At 29.0% G+C, this 22020-nt stretch overlaps 1 protein-coding gene across 1 annotated transcript; it reads right to left on the reverse strand.

The window, feature by feature from the left end:
• Positions 1-3125: 3125 nt before the first annotated feature.
• On the reverse strand, positions 3126-5824 carry LOC149894352 (uncharacterized). The gene is made up of 6 exons (XM_090078094.1): positions 5744-5824; positions 4633-4702; positions 4349-4395; positions 3934-4086; positions 3538-3697; positions 3126-3292 (listed from the first exon to the last, which is right to left on the reverse strand). Exons 1-6 carry the CDS (start codon positions 5822-5824, stop codon positions 3144-3146), a joined length of 660 nt encoding a protein of 219 aa, XP_089934220.1. The 3' UTR covers positions 3126-3143.
• Positions 5825-22020: the final 16196 nt, after the last annotated feature.

Below are 22020 nucleotides of genomic sequence, written 5' to 3' on the forward strand. Positions count from 1 at the left end.
AACAGCTGCGTAATCTTTTGCTACTGATAATTACATCAAGATTCAAATGTGCCCATGTATCGAAGCACAAAAGTCTGTAAAGGTGAGATGAATAAACGCGATATTGATGACCTGGTTGCAATTCAACATTTTCATTGAAATCCAAAATTTTTTTTTCAACCTTTCCACAAAGTCATTTACAAGTTCTTTATGTTCTTTTATTTTCATTTAGTGCTTTGGATATTCATAAAAACATTAGGGGAGAAGCTTAATGAATGGGACGATTATTGAATGGGACAAACTCAGATTCTTATAGAAGCATCTATGTAAGGATATTCAAATTCCTGTAACAAAGAGTGATAGAAACAAAAATTCAACTGACCGACTCATCCATCCTATTGCTTTATGACCGTAATGACAATGGATGTTATTGTATTTTCGAATGTAAAAAGTAATTTTTAAAAATGTTTTTTTTTCTGATTTTGCAGCAATTTTTGAAGTTATGGAAAATAAAGTTTCATGCTTAAATAGATAGCAGTCTCTAGTACTACAGTGAGTAAAACATTCAAGCTTAATTAATGGTGTTTTTAGTGTGACTAATCATTTTTGGATAAAGTGATGCGCACATTGAATGGGACAAAATACTACCTATTGAATGAATTTAATAAAGTATTATTACAGCTCAGCAGAGGGATGCTGCAGTCCCTTACTTTTATCCCCATGGGTAATGGGCATTATTTACACACTTTTATATTGCAATATTTTACTTAAATAAAAATAACTAAATTAATATTCTAAAATAAAAAAGTTCTGCTTTGATTGAAATTTAATTAGAGTTAAAATGTTTAAAGTTAAAAATATTTTTTGTGTGGTCTTTATGTATGTATCTATATATTTAACTACATTTACAATTAATAAACTAATTTGAAAAGTGGTTGAATAAAATACGTTTATTTTAAATTCTTTTATGTTTGTCCCATTCAATGAGACATACTTAATGAATGGGACAAATGTCATGCTCCAATAAAACTCTCTTTTTACCAATAGCCAAATGCAAATCCAATTTTTTTGTTTTACTATATCATTGAGCAAGAGTTGGTGGTTATTAAACATATTTAAATATATATATTAAACAATTTTATCTACATTTAAAAAGCATTTTACAAAAACTGTCCCATTCATTAGGGTTTTCCCCTACATTTGTGCTTTTGAATGTATAAAGTGCCTGCTAATGCATCAACAATATATTGTTTACTTGAAGTTAGGAGATTGCGATTTAATAGCTTTATGTAAGCAAACTTATCCAATCTTTTAATAAACAATTTAAAAAATATTCACAAAGATTGCACTCTTTGTAGAAAACTTTACGCAGCTCATTAAAGTTACCAATATTTTATTATTGACTACATTTTAGATGAAGCACAAGATCTATATTTTCTCAAAAGGTACCGCTTTAAAAAGCTTTAAAAAGTTTGATTAATTCGAATTTTGTTAAAAAAAATTTTTTTACTTAGAAAAAATTCACTTACCTAAGAATTGCAGCCAGTGCATCTTCAGTTGCAAGAATTTTTTTAAAGTTAAAAAGCTTTCATACTGTCAGGACGCCTTACATCAACGTGAACAATCAGAAAAAATGGTTTTGTATGGAACAAAGTTGACCAGTCAGAATCCTTTTGGAGAAGTGTGCTTGGTTAAAATCCAATATCTTTAAATTTGACAGCCAATAATGAGTATGAATAAAGAAGGGAGAAGCGTTAAGTTTTAAACCATGAAGCAAAACATGGTGTTGGAAGAATTATGGTCCATGGGGTTCTATGACTTGTTCTGTGGTTGGTAACTTTGAGTTTATTGATGGAATCATGAAGGTTTATTCAGGGATCTTCTAAAAAACCTACAAAGTTCAACAAGAAAATTGGGACTAGAACAAAGATACACTTCAAAAGATGATCGCAAAAAGAGATTTTCAAGAGTCTGGGACAAGATGAGTTCTGAAGTTATCCAAAAGTTAACAAAGTTGATCAACAATCAAACATTTCCTGTAATTGCTGCCAAGGGTGGGCCAACAGAGTGTTAATCATAAATATGTATGTTGATAATAAATCGCTTCTTTCTACTTATTTAACATCAAAATATAAAACCATGATTAATTTAGCTGAATAAAAAATGAATTCTATGAGCATATGCGCTATTTCTGATACTTAACTTACATTCTTCTACTCACCCAACAAAGAGTCGTTTCAAAGACTAATTTAAGACGTCTTGAAATTGGCCTTAAAGATATCTTAAACTGGTTTCAAATGAAACACTGTAAGTCGTCTTAACTAAAACGTCTTAAAGTTGTCTTAAGACGTATCTAAGACGGCTCAAAAAGACGTGTGCACATATATATATATATATATATGCATATATATATATATATATGTATATATATATATGCATATATATATATATATATATATATATATATATATATATATATATATATATATATATATATATATATATATACATATATATATATATATACATATTTATATATATATATACCCTTTAAAAAATATAGCGTTGATTCGATGTTGATTCGGTGTTTCTTTTCAACATTGATTTCATATTGATTAACTGTCCAAAATGTTGACCACTTATCAACGTTGATATGTTGTATAAAACAAACGTTGATTAAACGTTGCTTATCAACGTTAAATCAACAATTATCGATTTAGTTGTTTTGCTAATAATGTACTTAATAATATGGTCTCTTGCTATATATATATATATATATATATATATATATATATATATATATATATATATATATATATATATATATATATATATATATATATATATATATATATATATATATATATATATATATATATATATATATATGTATATATATATATAGCCTAAATTATATTTAATAACTTACTGTTGGAAATAGGATGATGGCAAAAAATTTGGGGAAATTTAAACAAACTGTTGATAGGACATCGATTAATTCAAAACAAACTCAGAAGAATTATGAAAAAGAATAAGCATTGCGTGATCAAAGAGCTTGTTTTTTGACATATTTTCAAAATTTTAAATATTTACAAAATTTTACTTTTCAATTTTTGATTAAAAAATGGAAAATTTTTCTTGTTTTTTCTTAACAAAAAGATGATTCAGCATTTGCTCGAAGGTTCAGCATTTGCAACGTGGTTCTTCTTTAAAACTTTTCGGTTGTGCCGTGTTCCAGATTGTCTTAGAAATTCTGAAATTCCCGAATGGCATTCGGTAACTTTTGCATCATGATGCTGCCTTATAATCGCATCTAAAATCAAATTGCAGAAATTATTGCAAATTATCACATAAGCAAGTGACTGACTGGGATAAACAAATCTATTAAGTAGAAGACGAGTTATTGAGACGATTTTTTAGGAATTAGTGAAAGTGCTATAGTTATGCTGGTGTTAAAATTGTATGGAGGCCTAAAATTACCTGTACCTCTTCCTCCTTTTTTTTTATATTGGGGCGGAACAAACTTTAACTAAAAAAAATCAATAAAACTTTTCTTACCCACTATCAATTGATAAAGTGTGTATGTTTTAAAATTTGTTTTAAACAAACCACCAGAGACATTAAAACAGGCCCCAGCTTCCTCAGTCATCAACAGCTTTCCAATAGCAAAGGCTGATTTATATGCAGAACAACCTCCACTTCGGCTAAGGACATTCAACTAGTAATTAAAAGAAAAAACAGAAACGGTTGAAGTTTAAATAAGAAATATCAGCAAAATATTCAAATTACAAGATTGTCCAATATTTGTTTCAGTGCATACCCAGCAAGCACACAATGTTGAAACAACGTTGAAATAACGTTGATCAACGTCGATCAACGTTATTTTAACGTTGTTTCAACATTGTGTGCTTGCTGGGTATTAATTGAGCTGTAACCAACCAAATATCTACTCACCACTCTACCCTTGAAAACATTGTTAGCCTTCACCTTTTCTTCAAGTAAATCAACATCAGATTTTGTTAGGCACCTTTCAAAAATGGCATCTGATGACACAGGGCTAGGAGTATTTAAAAATGTTGTGGCTTGCTGCTGCAGTAACTTATCAATCTACAAAAGGTAAGAAAATTTATTCCACATGTTAAATAATATTCTTCATATAGATTACTTCAACCCTTTATTAGTACCTTCTTTGCATCTGGGTTGATAAAGGACCTAAACTAGCCAATAAAATCAGATTTTGATTAACTGCTGACATTGGTACTGGCCGCTTGCAGCCCTTTCAGAAGTAAATTAGTTTAAAAGATAATAATAAGATAACTAACAACAGCTGTAATTCTAAGCATTAAAACAACAACAACAGTAATTGTACCTTTTTATCTATCTTTGCCATCCAATTTAAGACAACTTTTTGAAAATCTCAAAGTATTATAACGTAATATTTAGTATTATAACGTAAGTACAAGTAATATAACGTAGTATTATAACGTAATATACTCAAAGTATATAACGTAAATTTTTTTTAGAAAAAGAAACCTTCATTCGTTTATCAATATAAAATAAATAAATTAGCAAATATATATGGAACGCCATTTAACACATAAAAAAAAAAAGAAAAAAAAAAGAAAAGCTATACATTCTTAAAAAGTTGTTTACCATGACTAGACAACTGTTTTTGTCTCCTATCCTCTTCTTCTGACTGTAAGGTTTTAGCACCATTTTCTATCTAGGTACATATATATATATATATATATATAAAACCTTTCAGCCTCCTTCCAATACAACATAAATATTTATTTATATTGTATTAAGAAGATGGGAAGGAGGTGAATGAATATAGAAATGTGAAAATATGAACTATCCAAATGCAACAACTGAAAAAAAGAAACAAGATTTACTATAGAAATACATTTCACAGCATCTGCCAAAAAGAGTACATGATTATATTTTTAATATGATTTTCGTGATGCTGGTGCGTTTTTTAACACACCCCGAATAAATTTACAGACTGTCTTCTCCAAATCCATTGGATATGTGTCTCGGACAGCCGCTAAAAAGAGAAAATTAATAAAACAATAATAGGTCAAGAAAATCATTGTTTTTTGGAAAGCAGCGTTAGAAGATAGGGGAGAGTGGGGAGAAGTGGGACGCGGGAGAAGTGGGACGCCCCTATAATTTTATTTCGCAGCAGCGCCAAATTACTATTATTTAATGTAAACGTATAGATTTTATGTGCTCTTTTTATTAGACATCGTTTCTCGTCCCTGCGCGCGGTGAAAACCCCTTTTTTTGAAAGTACCCCAAAAAAGTACTTTTGCTGACAGCCTTGTAACTCGTGTATGTATTTATTTTAGACAGTTATTGCACTTCTTTTTATTTTATAGGGAAATGCACTTATCATCTAACATTTAGTAATTAAGTTTATATTTTAGCCTTAACTGTGTGGCTGTAATTTTAGTTTTATTTTGTCTTCTCTACATAGGGGTGAAGCGGGACAAAGAAAAAAGTCGCTGTCCCACTTCTTTTAGATTTAGAAAGAGAGATCTTTATTAAAGTTAAATTTGATTTGATTCATCATTATTATTTGGAGCAAATTGAGAGTTCTTTTTACATCAATAATTTGAAAGCATATGTAAATAAAGTTGTTATTTCATAGTAGTCTGATATTAGATATAGTAATAACAGTAACCTTAAATATTTTTTTATCAAACCTAATTTCTTTTAAATTTCAGGTCATGCCAAGAGTTTATAAAAGAAAAAGTGAAACTCCACATGTTTCAGAAAACATCTCCCTCAAATGTCCCGCTTCTCCCGCACACTTGTCCCACTTCTCCCACACTTGTCCCATTTTACCCCAATAGCAGGGTTCCTCTTAAACTAAAAAAATATATACTTTATTAAAACATTCTGTCAATCTTAGGGGATGCATTTGGTGCCCCAAATAATGCTTTATTTGTTAAGACAAGTTTGGTTCATACATCAAATAAAAAAGATATTGCAATTATCCTGAAAAAAAAAATCGTGTCCCACTTCTCCCCGCTCTCCCCTACTTACCAATTACACATTTATAAAGGTGGGTTTCTTTAAAACTTCTCTTTCCGCCTCTCCGTCCATTCATGTTGAAATTTATCATTAGCGAACAATGTAATTTCTACATTCGAATAGTTTCTCAGAAACCTTTAAAAAATGTGCTTGTGATAACCTAGCTATAGGACCTTAACGGAAATAGTTCAAGGTTTTTTTATCTACTACTTTTTAAAGAAAATTATAGCTTTATCAAAAAATAAAAATTTCTGAAAAGAAAAGAAAATGGTAAGTATTCATCTTCCGCAATTGGATTTAAAGACGAAATTAAGGAAGGAACTAAAGCATATGATTGTAGCTTAAACTTTTAGTATTAGTTTAAACTTTTATAGCATTTTGTTTAATAAGACTTTTCAAGATAAAGTAATTACTTCACATGTTGACAAATAACGAAACAAATTACACCAAGGTGACGGAAATTAGTTGTCACCACAAATAGATTTTTTGGTTTTTCAAGATGATCGTTTGTAAATTTGGGAACTTTTTTTCGTGTAAACAAAGTCTATCAATGATAAAATAGACCTGTAAGGATAATTTTAAAATTGCTAACTTCTCTACAAGCATGAGATTCTGTATGGTTCTTCCCTAATCATTGTTTTCAATCGTAGCAGGAATTCTGATTTGTAGTAAATCAGAACTGCTTTTACAAATTAAAAATCTGAGGAAAACAAAGAGTTTACCAAATCGCTGGTATTCGCCCAGCAATTTGTTAAACTCTTTGTTTTCCTCAGATTTTTAATTTGCTGGTATTTTCTTCAACGATTGAAGAAAATGGCGAATACCTGAGATTTGGATCACACACAAATGTGATCATATTTTGCATACTGGGTATATACATCAGTTTTCCTGAAATACCTTACAAGTAATTAGAAAATTACAATTAGATGATAATTGATATCTTTCTTTAGTATATTAGCATAATTTTAGCATCAGAAACAACTATCAACTGATTTATAAACATATCATTCCCATTTATATGTATTTGAACAATGTTGAAGTACGCATAAGTGGTAATGAAATGTTTACAAATCAGTTTATAGTTGAGCATGCAATTTGATATGTAAATTGATTATAATGGATAAATCCATTATAATCACGCATTATGTTCTCATCGATATCTTTGTTTGAGTAAGCATTGTTTGACTAAGCTATGAGGATGGTTGTAAAGATAAATTGGAATCCAACATCCGTATCTTTTCTAACATGCATCCATTTTAATGTTAACACCATTGTAGCTAAAAGAATGAGGAATGATAAACTTCTTTTACAAAGCACAAGGAATTTCAAAGTAAGGGACAAGAATATTTTAAACAACCCAAATTTTAGACTAAAAAGCTGCTTCTGATATGTTCATACCTAGTTCTAGAAGGCTAGTGGTGATCTTATCTATTTCTTGTTAAGGGTGGATTAATAAGACTATACGAACTTTATAACAAGGAAAAAGATGTCTCTTTGTTTACTAATAAAATGATCATTTTATTATACTCTCAGCTATTTTTTAAAATAAACATGTATTGGAAGTAGTGATAATTTTATCACTACAGCTATAATTTTATGCAGTGGTGGTTAAGTTTTATTTTTTCAAAATAGTATAAATAAAAGCTCATCTTAATGCTATGATATTCTTTAAAAAATGAAGAGAAATACAAATATTTCTTTTTTTTCCATCCAAACAGTCATTCCCTAAGGTCTGCCTTGTATATATATATTTAATTTCTCATTACAAAACTTTTTTTAGTTTACAGACTGCTTGAGGAAATTTTAAGAAATAATATGTGATTAGTTAATCGCTGAAGAATTCCTCAATAAACAAAGTCAACATTCCAGTCAAATATGAGCTTTTAAGTCGCTTAGTAGTTTTCTTTCATTATAAAATAGCTATTTAACTTTAATAAAAACCAAGGAGCTTATTCACCAAACTTTTTTTTTTTTTTTTTTTGCGTAAGTTTGGCGTAAGTTCAAAACTGTGAAAGTCGTATTCACGAAACTTGCGCAGTTGCGTTTCAATAAAATTTTCTTTGCGTAAGTTCAGCGCAACTCATGCGCAACCTTAACTTTACGGAAATACTGTGAAATATTCGTGAATTCCAAAGTTACGTGAACGTCCGGTTTCCGTAACCTAGTTGATCTGCGTAAGAGTTACGAAAGTTTGCTGAATAAGCACCTAGCCCATATAATTACATTGAAAAGTATCATGTGAAAAAAAATGGCGAATGCTAGTGGTAGGCTTTTACACTCCTCAAGTTTTTAATTTGTAACAGCAGTTCTGATTTAATACAAATCAGAACTCCTGCTACAATTAAAAATAATGATTTGAAAAGAAGCATACAGAAGAGAAGTCAGCTTTTAGAGAAGTCAGCTTGAGTTTTCCCTATTAAGTGTTTTAGCAAGAGACATTAAATGGAAAGCCTCTGAAGGCTCCTATAAAATTTAAAGCAGGTTGGTACAGTTTTTGTATGATATGTAAAAGTTCTTTGCAGTATGCAATTTTTTAGTGCTTGAATATTGTTTGAGTGTTTTAAATTTAAAAAAAAAAAAAAACTAGAAATTTGTTTCCTGTTGGTGTATCGCCTTTAAAGTCCTCTCTGAGATTTAGATATGTAATATTATTATCAGAATATACCTCTGTAATTTAATTAATCACTTTAAGTAATGGTCTCAGGACAATTCATTTTAAAAGTATACACCTCTAAAGTTTGTTTTTTTTTGTATTCTGAGAGAAAAAAATTCACCTTAAAAAGAAGTTTAACTTTTTGCTTTACTGCACATTAAATATCTCTTTAAGAATGCAAAAAAAGTTTAACAGTTTTTAAAATGCAATATCTCAGGAACATTAAAAGGTTTTCAACTGAAACAATCTTATTAGCTTTTATGAAAGTCTGAGATGATTCATATGAAAAAAGAAAATTAAATATTTAAAATAAAATGATCTCTATGTCTATAGTATTGTCTATATTCATTCATTATTGTCTCAGTAACTTTTTAAAAAATTGACTAATTTTAAAACCATCTGTCAATTGAATAGAGCATTAAAACATTTGCTTTAAAACAATTTTATCTCAAATTGAGTATCAAAGTATATGCATACTAATAGTATTTTAATTTTTATATTGCAAAATTAATCATATGATTTTATGTTTTTATGTTAAACAAATAGGAAGGAGCTATTTACATATATATTTATGATTAATATTTTGTTGGCCCACCCTTAGAAGCAATTACTGTTGAAAAAAAAAATGTTTGAGTATTAATCAAATTTATGAAATTCTGGGTAACTTCAGGACTCATGTTGTCCCAGACTCTTGAAATTTCCTTTTTTAAGGTTATCTTTCTTTTTGGTCAATAGAATTCCAACAGCATTCAGTGGGATTCAAATTGGGAGATTGAGATGGCCAGTCAACTTTGTTTATCTTATTTTCCTACAAATAATTTTTAATCTTTGCAGTATGTTTCGGAAGGTATATCTTTGTTTTAGTCCTAATTTTCTTGCTGAACTTTGCAGGTTTTTTGGAAGATCCCAGAATAAACTTTTTTTTGTCATGATTCCATCAATAAACTCGAAGTTACCAACCCCAGACTATAACTCTTCCAAAACCATTGGTTTAAAATTTATCTCTTCTCCCTTCTTTCTCCACACCCACCAATAGCTGTCAGATCCAAGGATATTGCATTTTGACCAAGTACACTTCTTCAAATAGATTCTTGCCAACTTGGTCACATACAAATTTAAAGCATTTTTTTCAAATTGTTCTTGTTGATATAAGGCTTCTTGACAGCATAAAAGCTCTTTAATTTCTACTTTTTTAGTACTCTTGCAATTGTAGAAATACTGGCTGCTATTCCAAATTCATCTTCAATTTTTGTTTGGTGCACTTAATAAGGGATCTATCTAATTTTGTTCACAATTGTTGGAAATTCATTTGTAACCTTCTCCAGGGAGATGCTCTGCACTGTGGCTTCAGGAAGCTTGTATTATGTCACTATTTTTGTTAAAGATAATTTCCAAATTTTATCTCCTTTCCAGTCTGGGACAATCAAGTCATAAACTGCTTAACGTACTTATTTTTTGTTCTTTCTCTCTTAAAAAAGTCTTAAAAAGTTTTGACACTCAGAATGATTTATTGTACTTAATAGTTTAATATGCGTTTATTTTAAATACCAAAGATTTTCAGAAAAAAATTCTTCAAAAGGTTTTGGTATTTAAAATTATGAAAAAAAAATTTTATGATTGATTGAAAATTTCAGCTCGTGATTTTATTTTAAAATCCATGCTGAATTTTTGCAACTATCTTTTGGTCAGTTACAGCAAGTTCTGCACTGCACTTAATTCTCAATCCAAAGACACAGTTTAAAACTGTTCAATTAATTGCAGCGCTGAGACTTAATAGCTTCATGGTGACTAACTTTAAAGGATAATATAAATTTGAAAATCTGATACTTCTTACAAACTAAAGTTTTCTACTATAAACTCTATGTATAAACAGAGCAATCTTTGTGAATATTTTTTTAAATTGTAAAAGATTGGATAAATTTGCTTACTTAAAGCTGTTAAATCGCAATCTCGAAACTTCAAGCAAACAATATATTGTTGATGCATTAGCAGGCACTTTATACATTCAAAAGAACAATATAATGTGTTTTTGAATATCCAAAGCACTAAAAGAAAATAAAAGAACATAAAGAACTTGTAAATGGCTTTGTGGTAAGGCTGAAAACAAACTTTTGGATTTCAATGAAAATGTTGAATTACAACTTGGTCATCAATACCGCTTTATTCATCTCACTTTTACAGAGCTTTGTGCTTTAGTACATGGACACATTTGAATCTTGATGTGATTATTAGTAGCAAAAGATTACGCAGCTGTTTTCCTAAAATCTGTGGATCAGCCAATATTTTTGAGAATTCTTACTTGCTTGAAGAATTCAAATGAAGAAAGGAAGCCATTGCTTAATTCTGTGAATGTGTTTTACACTTTATTTTAAATTTATATTTTTACTATCAATTTTTAAAGATTATGTCTTTTAGTCTTTATTTCTGTTTAGTCTTGTAAAATTAAACACAGAAAATTGTTATTATGTTTAGAGTTATTATTGATTTTCTTTGCACATACAATTTTAAAAGTTTATTTTTTATTATTATGTTTGTTACATAAACTCATTTTATATTTAACATTTTATCAAATGTATATTCACAAATATAGATTTAATTCTGAATATTATAAAGCACTGTGATACTGTTTATGCGTTTGTATCTGCTTAAAGTCAGAAGAACTTTTTTAATGAAATCTCTAAAACACTTATGCTCGTTGAAAAAACTTTGAAATATGAGTTTGAAGTTATTCCAATAGTTGATTTTTCGACTTAATTTCAAAGTTGTTAAGAAGAAAAAAAATATTTGTTGGAAATGACAAAATTTTTTTTTACTTAAAAACATAATCTACAAAATGGGAAAACACTTCCCAGGTTCAGTTTCCTCTTGGACCCATAACTTCTTGTCTGAGAACAATGCATGGGTCGGAAAAATAAAGCAGTCTCCTTATTAAATTTTCATTATTAGAAAACGTTCTGATGAAAAACTCACGATAGTTATTCAAATGCTCCTGTGCATCCTCAGACAGTAATCCGATTGAAACGGGATTGTTCCTGAGAACTTGCTGCCTCATCTTTTTTAAAGTTACTAGGATTTTACTTATTCTGGTGAGCTCGGGGACTGGCATCAGAAGAGGGGGGAAAGGGAAATTTTCCTTTCGCCTCCGCTTTCTGCAGAACTTTTTATGAGCTTGATTTTTTAGTGTAGTTTTTGCGTGTAACTAAAAAAAAATATGAAACAAATATTTTTCAAAATACTTTTATTAAAGTTAGATTATGAAGTAATTTGTTAACTATTTAATCAATTTTGTATTTAAGTATTTTTGTTGCTGTTGTTATTAACATTCCATCTTCAATTTTTGGCCATGTCTGGTACGCGACTGCTTGTGGGTATTTTGAGTGAATAAAAAAACAAAAAATAAAAGAAAAATAGAACGTGAGCTACACTCATGTTTTAATATTTACTTTTGTTTGTTTTTTTTTTTACAAAAAAAAAACCTGTTTGGGTGTTTGGGCCATCGAGACAATAGGTGCATTAATGTAAGTAACCGTAAAATTGAATGACAGCAATAAAAAAAAAAATAAGAAAAGAAAGAAAAAGAAAACCACATTTGTACAAATTAAAAACTCAATAAGTTAACTTTATCTTTAGGTTCTATTATATTTACCACGGCCTTGCTTACTATATGAAGTATTTTCGACCATCTGTTGACCTTCTGTGAACCTATCAGTAAAGTTTAAACGCTTTAGTTATTTCGATAACTATTAACAAAATATGTAGATTTAATACTTTTCAACTTCCAACACAACATTTTTCGCTATAAAACTATTAGCACCTCTCTTTCACATAAAAACCTGTTTCATAAGTGTTAAATTTATAATTATTTTATTTGGTTTCTTACTAAGATGACATAACAGTTCATTCTTTCTAAAAGTTTTTAAAATCTAATTTTAAAAAATTTATTTCAGGTGATAAATATAAATAATTAAGAATCTCTATTCCTTTAAATTATTTTTTGATGGATTTTTCAAGTCAACAGCAATTATTAAGAACTAAAGTTTTTTTTTATTGCCATGGTGATATCCATGGCCGCCGAGAGGGGGTGTGAACGGGGAAGATTCCCGGTAAGCGTCTGCGTCTCGTTATTTTTTTTTATTCAAGACAAGACGATCCTCAAACCTTTGTCCCGATTAACGATAAATATCGAGACAATTTTCAATTTTCACTCGAAATCCAGGACGATTCCGAGACGAGACGAGATGTCCCGGACAAAATAGGAGCTTTACAATTTCCCGGAATTTACATCTTTTTAGCGGGACATAACGAGATATAACGACACATACTAGTTAATCCTTTATGTGAAATTTAAATAATGAATTTCTGGCACAATTACCATTATTTATTTCAGCTGCTATTATTGATATTGTTATACCATCTATATAAACACAGCTTTATAAAAGTTAATGGTAGCAACTGAAATCAGGGGGGAAAAAATATTTTTGGGATAGTATTTAACTCTTTCCACTAAAATATATTGTAAGAAGGGGATAAATATGTGTCCAAGGGCTAAGTTTCTGATCATTTAATATTGTTTACCGCTGAGGTCAGTATTCACTTCTAATGCAAGAGTTTGTTTTACACTCATAGTTAAGGGGAAGGTTATCCAAAGTTTTTTTTCTATAAAAGAATCATAATTTCTACCACATTATTTTAGTTTTTTTCATCACTTTTGAAATAAGTCTATCTAAAGTAGCATTAATTTATGTTCTCTTTGCTAATTTCTTCAGTTTTATTTAATTTCGTTTAGTAAATCCTTCCAAAATCGTAACTTATCCACTCCTATTTCACGTATATTCGGGATAAGATCTAATCTTTTTGTTGTTTTTATTTTTAAAATCATTAATATATATCAGAAATATTTTTGATTACTTTATATCATTTTTCACTTTACACTGTTTAACATTTTATGTTATTATTTCTTTGACAATTATCACATTACATTCCCTATAATGTTTAAGTAAATAATGTTACATGTATATTACAGGAAATACTGAAGTTGTTAAATAATGCTATTTCAAATATCTAGCACTTCTTCAATAGTAAATCATTATTCAAATAAAAACATTTTAACAAATTTCTAAGTAGCATATGATGACAAAAATATGTTTCTTGAAACTATATTTGATATGTTGAAACTGATCATACAAGTAAAAAAACTCAAGTTCAAGAAACACAAATGTCAATGAGTCCATAAAAACCTTGTTTTCCGCCATTTTCATTTATTTTGATATAATTAACCACTGTTAAAAAATGGCGGAAGACAAGGTTTTTATGGGTTCATTGACATTTGTATTTCTTCAAAAAATATATATAAAGTTAAAAGATTAAATCTTAAAAGTAAATATAGACTTTAATTTAGATTAAAAGTTCTCCATTTTTACTAAATAAAAATCTCTCATCTTTTAGATTTCTTTGAAAATAATATTAAAATATTTAACTTCTTTTAACCATAAAATGTAAAATAAAAGTTTTATGAAAAAACTCTTTTTACTTTTTAAATAAATGATCATTCTAATTTAATATTATTTAAAAAAGGGCACTATTTTTACCAAAAAAATTGTGAGGGGTTTAGTGCCATTTTTGTTGTTGTTTTGAGTCACTGTACGTCATTTCTGGCTGGCTAAACAAACTTGGTTGGTAAAAAATTTTCTTCACTGCGAAAGCGCGAGTTAGATATCTAGTTAATATAATTGATCTGTCTCGTAACGTTTTGTAATTATCCGGGGCACAGTTTTTAAATTCCGAGAAAAAAAATTATATCCTGATTTACAACTTTATTCCGGGACAATCGTTTCCTTTGTCTCGTTATTTTTTCCGGGAAATTTCTCGTCTCGTTACGCTTTTCCCGGTTCATTTCGAGAATACGATTCCAAGACGCAGATCCTTAATTCCCGGTGCCCCGTGTGTGTACAAATAATTTTTTAAAATAATTTTTAAAAGATTTAAATAATTTTGACTTTTAAAAGATTTAATTAACTTTTATTTTTAATTTTTTAATAACCAGAGCACGTTTCTATTAGTCCTGGGTATATAATTAATCATAATGAGGGCTTAAGAAAACTTCCACAGGGCCTTTAAAAACTCTTCCACAGGGCCCTAACCCGAAATTTCTTTCGGCCGTTATGGTGATATCAATCATCTGACTTCTTTCTCTTCACCCTTAATTTCGAATTTGCAATAATATTATCTTCGTTTTTCTTTCTCTAAGTTCATTTAAAACTACGTTTCAACATTTTTCCAATTCTTCTTTCTAATATTTTTCCAGCATAAAATCTTTTTGTACAGAAAGTTACGTTTTTTAATAATGATGCTTAAGTTACAGGGTTTTTAAGAAAACAATTTGATTGGCACTTTCGAAAATTTTCGCCATATAAGATTTTAGCTTCATGCCGTTTTTATATTTTATAAAATTTGTTAAGCACATATTTTGCACATAAAGTAGTCTTTTGATGAGAAAACTTCTTTTTCTATTAAATATGTAAAATAATGTAAATGCAATATGTAAAGTAAGTCTAATGTAAAGTGCGATGTTAATAGTTCAACAAAACAAAACTAAAGATGTACTAATGAAATTATTTTAGAAGTAACAATATAATGAATGTTATAGTATTACATCTTTGTCAAGTGCTCACAAACTGTTTTATGTGACTTCTTTTATTATGTAATAAAGGAGGTTTAATTTATTACGTAAAAATTGAGGCTTAATTTATTATGTAATAACAGAGGTAGAATTTATAACGTAATAGCAGAGTTCATTTTTTAACAGGAAATGACGTTTTGTGAACGCACTAAAAGGATATTCTGTTACTTTATGCATAAAGTTTTTCCCATTAATTTTGTTGCTAAAAAGTTCATTTTGTTTTTAATTCAGTTTTTTTTCTCGGATCAAATTAATTCCGTTTGGGAAAACAATTAAGGTCTGTTATCATATTAACCCAATGCAGATGGAAGAAAGTCATTACATTTATGTACAAGCGTAGATCTACGACGCGTAAATGTAACGTGCGTACATCTTTGCCTTCAGCTTCAGAGTCCAATAAGCAAGTAAACAAGCTTTTTGAGTAATTGAATTTGGGTGTAGTATTGAAAGAGAAGTTAAAAATTAGCGAGTTAAACATTTTGGATTCAATTCCAATGTAAGATTCCACGGAAATGTTAACACGGCGAGAACAAACAAACAGAATTTAGGGTTAAAAAGATCTCCACCATCTGGTAGGTAACAATGGCCTTAAAAACAAACAAAAAAATTTAATTGAAATCTACTACCAACAGTCTAAGTATTTGTATAAATAATTACGTAAAACATTGATAGCTTGGACTATTTACCATGCAATTTCAAAAAAATGAATGTTAGGGAATATTTCTCAAAGTTTTCTCACGTTTGTTTTTAATATTTTACCTTTTTTAGATGGTAGGTTTCAATTTTGAACAAAACTAAAAGTATCACTTTATTAAATTCAGCCACTTTTTGCCATGTTTTCATATTGTGAAAAAAACAACAGTTATTTTAAAATTAAAAACTAAGAAGATAGAACATTTCATGAGTTTTTTGAATTTTTGAAGGGGTTTTTTTTTGGTAACTTTTTTGTTTTAAAGCTACATATCAAGCATATCGTGTTTAATCAATAAACAAAAATAAAATTTTGAAGAATCTGTACAAAGATTCTTTGATTGCTTCGCTACGTTAAATAACACCTTTGATAAAAAAAAAGTATTGAAAATTTTGGTTCGATAATAGAAACTCGTATTCTTCTTCTTTGTTGATATTCTTCTTGCGGTATTTCAAACATTTTTCATCAATAAAGACAAACCAAATGTCTTTGTAAACAAATTTGTGAGTGCTTACACGTAGGTAAGGTTCTTAAATAGATAGTATGTAAAAATGGATTTAAGGAGATTTTTGAGGAATCATTCTGAGCATTAAAAAATTACTTGTGCATTTTGTTATAGCTCGTATAAGTGTTGATTCTTCTGGATTTCAGATTTCAGAGTCAATTTTATCTCTAAACTTGAGTTTCTTGACCCCAAAAATGTTTGGTACATTCAGTTTAGAAATTTCGTTGTTCTGAGCAACTGCATTCTTCCTTAAAAAGAGAGAAAATGTTTTTCCACGATTTTTAAATTTTTTTTTCAGTTTAGTTTTTAAATTACTTTTCAAGTCAGAAATGTTATGAATTTTTTATAATGAAAGTGAGGTTAAACATCATATGACGAAGCTTGCAGTAAACGTTTAGATAAATCATTTCTGACAAGTTACAAAGGATATATATAAAAGTCTTTTTTAATTATACCAAAATATTATTTTTGTATAAATTTGATATTTTTTTTTCTGATCTCATGCCGTTATTTTTTTGTTTAACATTTTTTTGGCTAAACCAAGTTGGTGTATATCCTAGTAAGTGTATAATCACCAGGATATACGCCCACCAGGATATATTATAGCATTTTTCCTGCGTCATGTTACTTAGCAACTAGTTGAATGCACCCACTTGCTTCCATCCATTTTATTTGTAAAATAGAAGCAAATGGATGATGAGATAATCCGAACTCATTCTTCCTTAAAGAAATTCATTGGAATCTTTAGGTATAAACTGACACACTTCAAAATCAAACTATTTTTTTAAAATAAGTTTCGCCTTTCAACAATGTTTGAGTGCCAACAAAACGTTCCAAATAAAATTGGAAGCGGTGATAGTCTGGCCTATTGTGATGATGAATGCGATAATGCTCAAGTTTGTTCAAATCGGCTATTTTAATCATCTCAAGATACTTAGCATAAAGAAAGACAATCCAAAAAACTTTTCGATGAAAAAAAGGAATATTTTTTCGGTTTTCATAATATAATTTTTTGGTTTATAAGCATCAATTGTGCATAGTTGTTGATCATTGTGATATTTTGTTCATTTTTCTACAAACATCGTGCATCATAATTGATGTTAAAAAAAGTAGGAAGTCCTCAATACAAAGCTGGAGAAACCATGCTTTTAAAATATTTACTAATATCATTTTTAGAAAAAAAAAAAAAAAATGTAAAATCTACTAAAACCCAGCTGTTGGAAAATAAAACTAAAAATATTATTTACTTAAAGAAGTTTGATGGGCCGAGTTTACTATTATAGCTAAAGACAGGGGCGTGAAATAACTATTTAATATAAAAAAGTTTTAAAGTATAGTCTAAGATTTTTAATAATTACATTTCTTTTTTGTTTTTTTTTAAATTTTCCCTTGACCTTTTTTTTAAAATTTTTTATAAAACTTAATTAGCTGAAATCTTTTCACTTGTAATGTAAATCATTCCATTTTTTACTGAAGGAATTCCAGCACCTCTTCAGCTTCTAGCCTCCCACATAAGTAATTTTGGATGTAAGCCAGCAACTTTTTGACAAAATTTCTCACCGATGCTAAAATACGAGCATTAACAAGCAATCAATCTAGTTATTTATAAAACCCTATTTTGGTTGCATAATTGGGCGACCTGCATTGAAACGTTACCGGATCTTGTTTAAATCCATTTAGACAAAATAGATCCAATTAATTAGGAATTTTTGATTTTTAAAACGGTGTGTGGTCTTGAGTGGTCAGTTATTATTATTAGGTGTTTATTTATAGTAAGTAGAATAACAGAAAATAAAAAGGTAATTTATGCTGTTTTTTAATCGTATATTTTTCACAAAAAAATCTTTTTTGATCCATTTCTAAATCACTTTCATGATGGCAACTCGTGGGCTGTTCATCACGATCAATCACAATCACAACGACCAGCTTAAAAAAAAGCTCCAGATATTAAATCTGTCACATCCTCGCACAGCTGCTTCCTCCTCAAATTGTAATTCAAAAAATTTTGCTTTTGCAAAGCTCGACGTGAAGCCATTTAAGCTGGTGTATTTGTTCCATAAAACCTGTAATAATGTTTGAAAGCTTAATTATAGCGCTGAAAAGTTGTATGAACCTGTTGCCTTTGTCTTTTTATTTATCATTATTATTTTTTTTTTTTGTCTTATTTAATTTGATAACTTTGCTTTATAACTTTAAACATTTGATGAGATTATATAATAAATGGTAAACCAGTTTTTTAAATAAGGTGTGTTGCATATAAAACGTTAATATGAGATTGTTCTTTAAGTAAGCCAATAAAGCAAAAAGCTTATCGTCAAAAAATGAGGCAACAAGGTTAAGAGGACAAGTAAAGATAGAATCAATTATTTATGATTAAAAAAATGAAAAAGAAGAGCCACATAGTTTTGTCAGTCCATGAGGCGCAATTTTTGTCATGCTTTCATAAAAACTCTTTACAAGTAGTTTTTAATAATCAACGCATCAATTTCGTTGAGTAATTTGAAGACCGGAAAAACAACCAGGCTCCATTTATCATGATGAGTAAATCTGTGAATTTAAACTTCATAGTTCATTCAGTGAATATGCGCTTAAAGGTTAAAAAAGTATGCTACCTGATAGTTTGTGTGTGTGTGTGTGTGTGTCTGTGTGTGTGTGTGTCTGTGTGTGTATGTGTGTGTGTGTGTGTCTGTGTGTGTGTCTGTGTGTGTGTCTGTGTGTGTGTGTGTGTGTGTGTGTGTGTGTGTGTGTGTGTGTGTGTGTGTGTGTGTGTGTGTGTGTGTGTGTGTGTGTGTGTGCTTTAGTTGTTTGGTTCATTGCTACACAGTTTATTCGATCACTCGAAGTCTCTGGAAACTCGTAGCTACATTTTTTTATCTCCTGAGCGATTCCTAATTCTCCCTTAGAAAATCCTTTGAGTATTTTGGCTTTTGAGTTCTAAATATAATTTGATCCGTTCCTAGAATAGCTGTTAAGAACAGCTGTTAAATTTCAAAATAGACGATACTTGCGCATTGCTTCATTATTGGCATGAAATATAAGATTATGCCGGTAATCCCTAAAAATGAGAGAATTTACTTTCTTTAAATTTGAAAAGGATCGACTTCTGCTCACAATAAACAGAGTTAAATTATCGAAAGTTAATGCATCATTAAAAATTTTTTTAGTGAAAATTTGACAACAATAAAATTCTAAAAGAAATTTATTTGCTTTTTAGTCTGTTCAATGTTTTCACCATATTCAAAGAAAGTATTTTTGATGTCTATTTTTATTTGTATTCGTCTGTGCGTGCGTGTATGCGTGCTTTCGTGTGTGCGTTTGAACATGTGTGTTTGCGAATGGTGCCATGAACACGTTGAGGTCAGGAAACGTTCCTAATAAGAAACGGTATTACATTTTGAGTTCTTTCGTTCCAAACAAACAAACAAAATGCATAAACAATAACAAGTTTTGTTAGCAAATAGTTTTGTGATAAGAATTCCATTCTGGTGGTGAGGTTTAACATTCTCGTCATTTTCACTTTGAGGATCGTTAGAGTTAAAGGATAAACTATAAGATAAAAATGCAGATTTTCGAAAGTAAAAATGCCGGTTTCTGAGAGTAAAGATGTAAATATCTTTTAATTTTTTTTAAAAAATTACGCTTTTTCAATAGTAAAGTTGTTTTATGAAACAAAACTGAAACTAGTGAAAAAGTACTAAGTTCCGTTTTTTTAAAAAAAAATCAGTTTAGCAAACGGCATTTTTATAGACGACGTTATTTTAAATCGAAAACTACTTTAGCCGTCCTCATAAAGTCTCTTTATACTTCTTAATGATTCTGGGAGGTAAAAAAAAAAGGCTTCTATTCAAACTACTAGTTTGATTAAAATAACTGCTTAAAGAAGTCTACCTCTTTATTTATTCATTTATAATTGAAGCACAGCGCATAGTATTAAACCATCATTAATATACATACCACTACAATTTTAACAGGATATAAAGGTTTTAAAAAGGAAAAAAAATCGTAAAACGAATCGATTGCGCAACTTTCACGTGCTAATACTCGAGTGGAGTAATCATGCGAGAAATCATGTAGCATTAACTGTTTTATGGTATTTCGCCACCTTAAAATTCATAAAACATCACTGCAGATTTTTTTCTATACCTGTCTCCATTTTTCTCTTTTTAAACTGACATTTTGAATAGGAGAAATTTGAATTTTCCGAAGAAATAAGCAAGAATTCATGTTCAGAAAAAACAATTTTTTTGTTTAAAAATTGTTAAGAGAGAGTTATTATGATTATGGTGATTAGAAAAAATGCATTCAAAATTTGATTTCAAAGAATAAGAAGAAAGAAAGACATATTACCTCAGTTATCTTTAAATGATTCATAAACTTATATAAGAGTGAAAAACAACTGGTTTGAATTTTAAAAAAAAAAATTAATAAATGTTAGCATTTTTTTGGATGTCGAAATAAATACTAGTCCTTTTTGCTGGGAAAAAAATCCGACTCAAAAGAACAATTTAAAACTTTGACAGTAAAAATTTATTAGTCTTAACTCCAATTCTTTATAAAGAACTCAAAAAACAATAGTTTGAATGTTATACTCTACAGAAAATTTTAGAATCTACCCGTGAATTTGCACTTTTATTGTCTTACAGATCTTTTTAATAGAATAGATATAAATATAACCTATAAATAATATAAATGTAAAATACTTTATCTTGTGCATAAATATACATCAGATAAAGGGAGAAAAAGAGTCCGATCGTGGGAGTAAGTCTGTGAGATGTTTGCAAAAACCGATTTGAATAAGAATTCTCTCACAACGACAACAAACATTAACGTCGAAAAAAACGTGAGAAAAAATATGCATTAATTATGCTTTTCACAATCTATGAAAATTATAAATTCTGACAACTTCAAATGCCGTTTGTTAAATGACGTTATTTTTGAAGAAAAAGAGAGGATAAACACGATAAATGAATTATTAATTTACAACTGCGTTTTCTTTCTTTTATTCCGGGCCGCTTTATTTGCTCGTTTTTTTTGTATGGATTTATAAAATGAGCATTTATTTTTTTAGATAACATGTAATTATGAATTATTACATTTTTGTACTGAGGAAGTTTTTTTTTTTGCTCGTTAAAAACAAAGTAATGGATTTACTGAGATATTGATTTGCTTACAAACTTTGTAAACTTAAATACGCTAATTAATTATATTGAACGTGATTAATGCGAACAAGTTGGTTTTTTTTAGTTTCTTATTCTATTTTTAAACTTTTTATTGAAAATCGATTATTATTTTCCAAACGTCAATTATTTTACTGATTCCTACCTCAATCATCTTGAATATTGAACTGCAATCATCATTTTTTATTGGAAATGAAATAAAATTTCATCATAAAAACTGTTTCCAGGAAGATCATTTTCAAAAACGATCAAAATAGATCCACCCCTTTTTTTCTTTGGTACAAAACTTCGTCATGT

This window comes from Hydra viridissima, unplaced genomic scaffold, assembly GCF_058129835.1.
Source record: "Hydra viridissima isolate aposymbiotic clone 2 unplaced genomic scaffold, HvirCarnegie_v1 scaffold_1, whole genome shotgun sequence".
In the NCBI taxonomy this organism is placed as follows: Eukaryota; Metazoa; Cnidaria; class Hydrozoa; order Anthoathecata; family Hydridae; genus Hydra; species Hydra viridissima.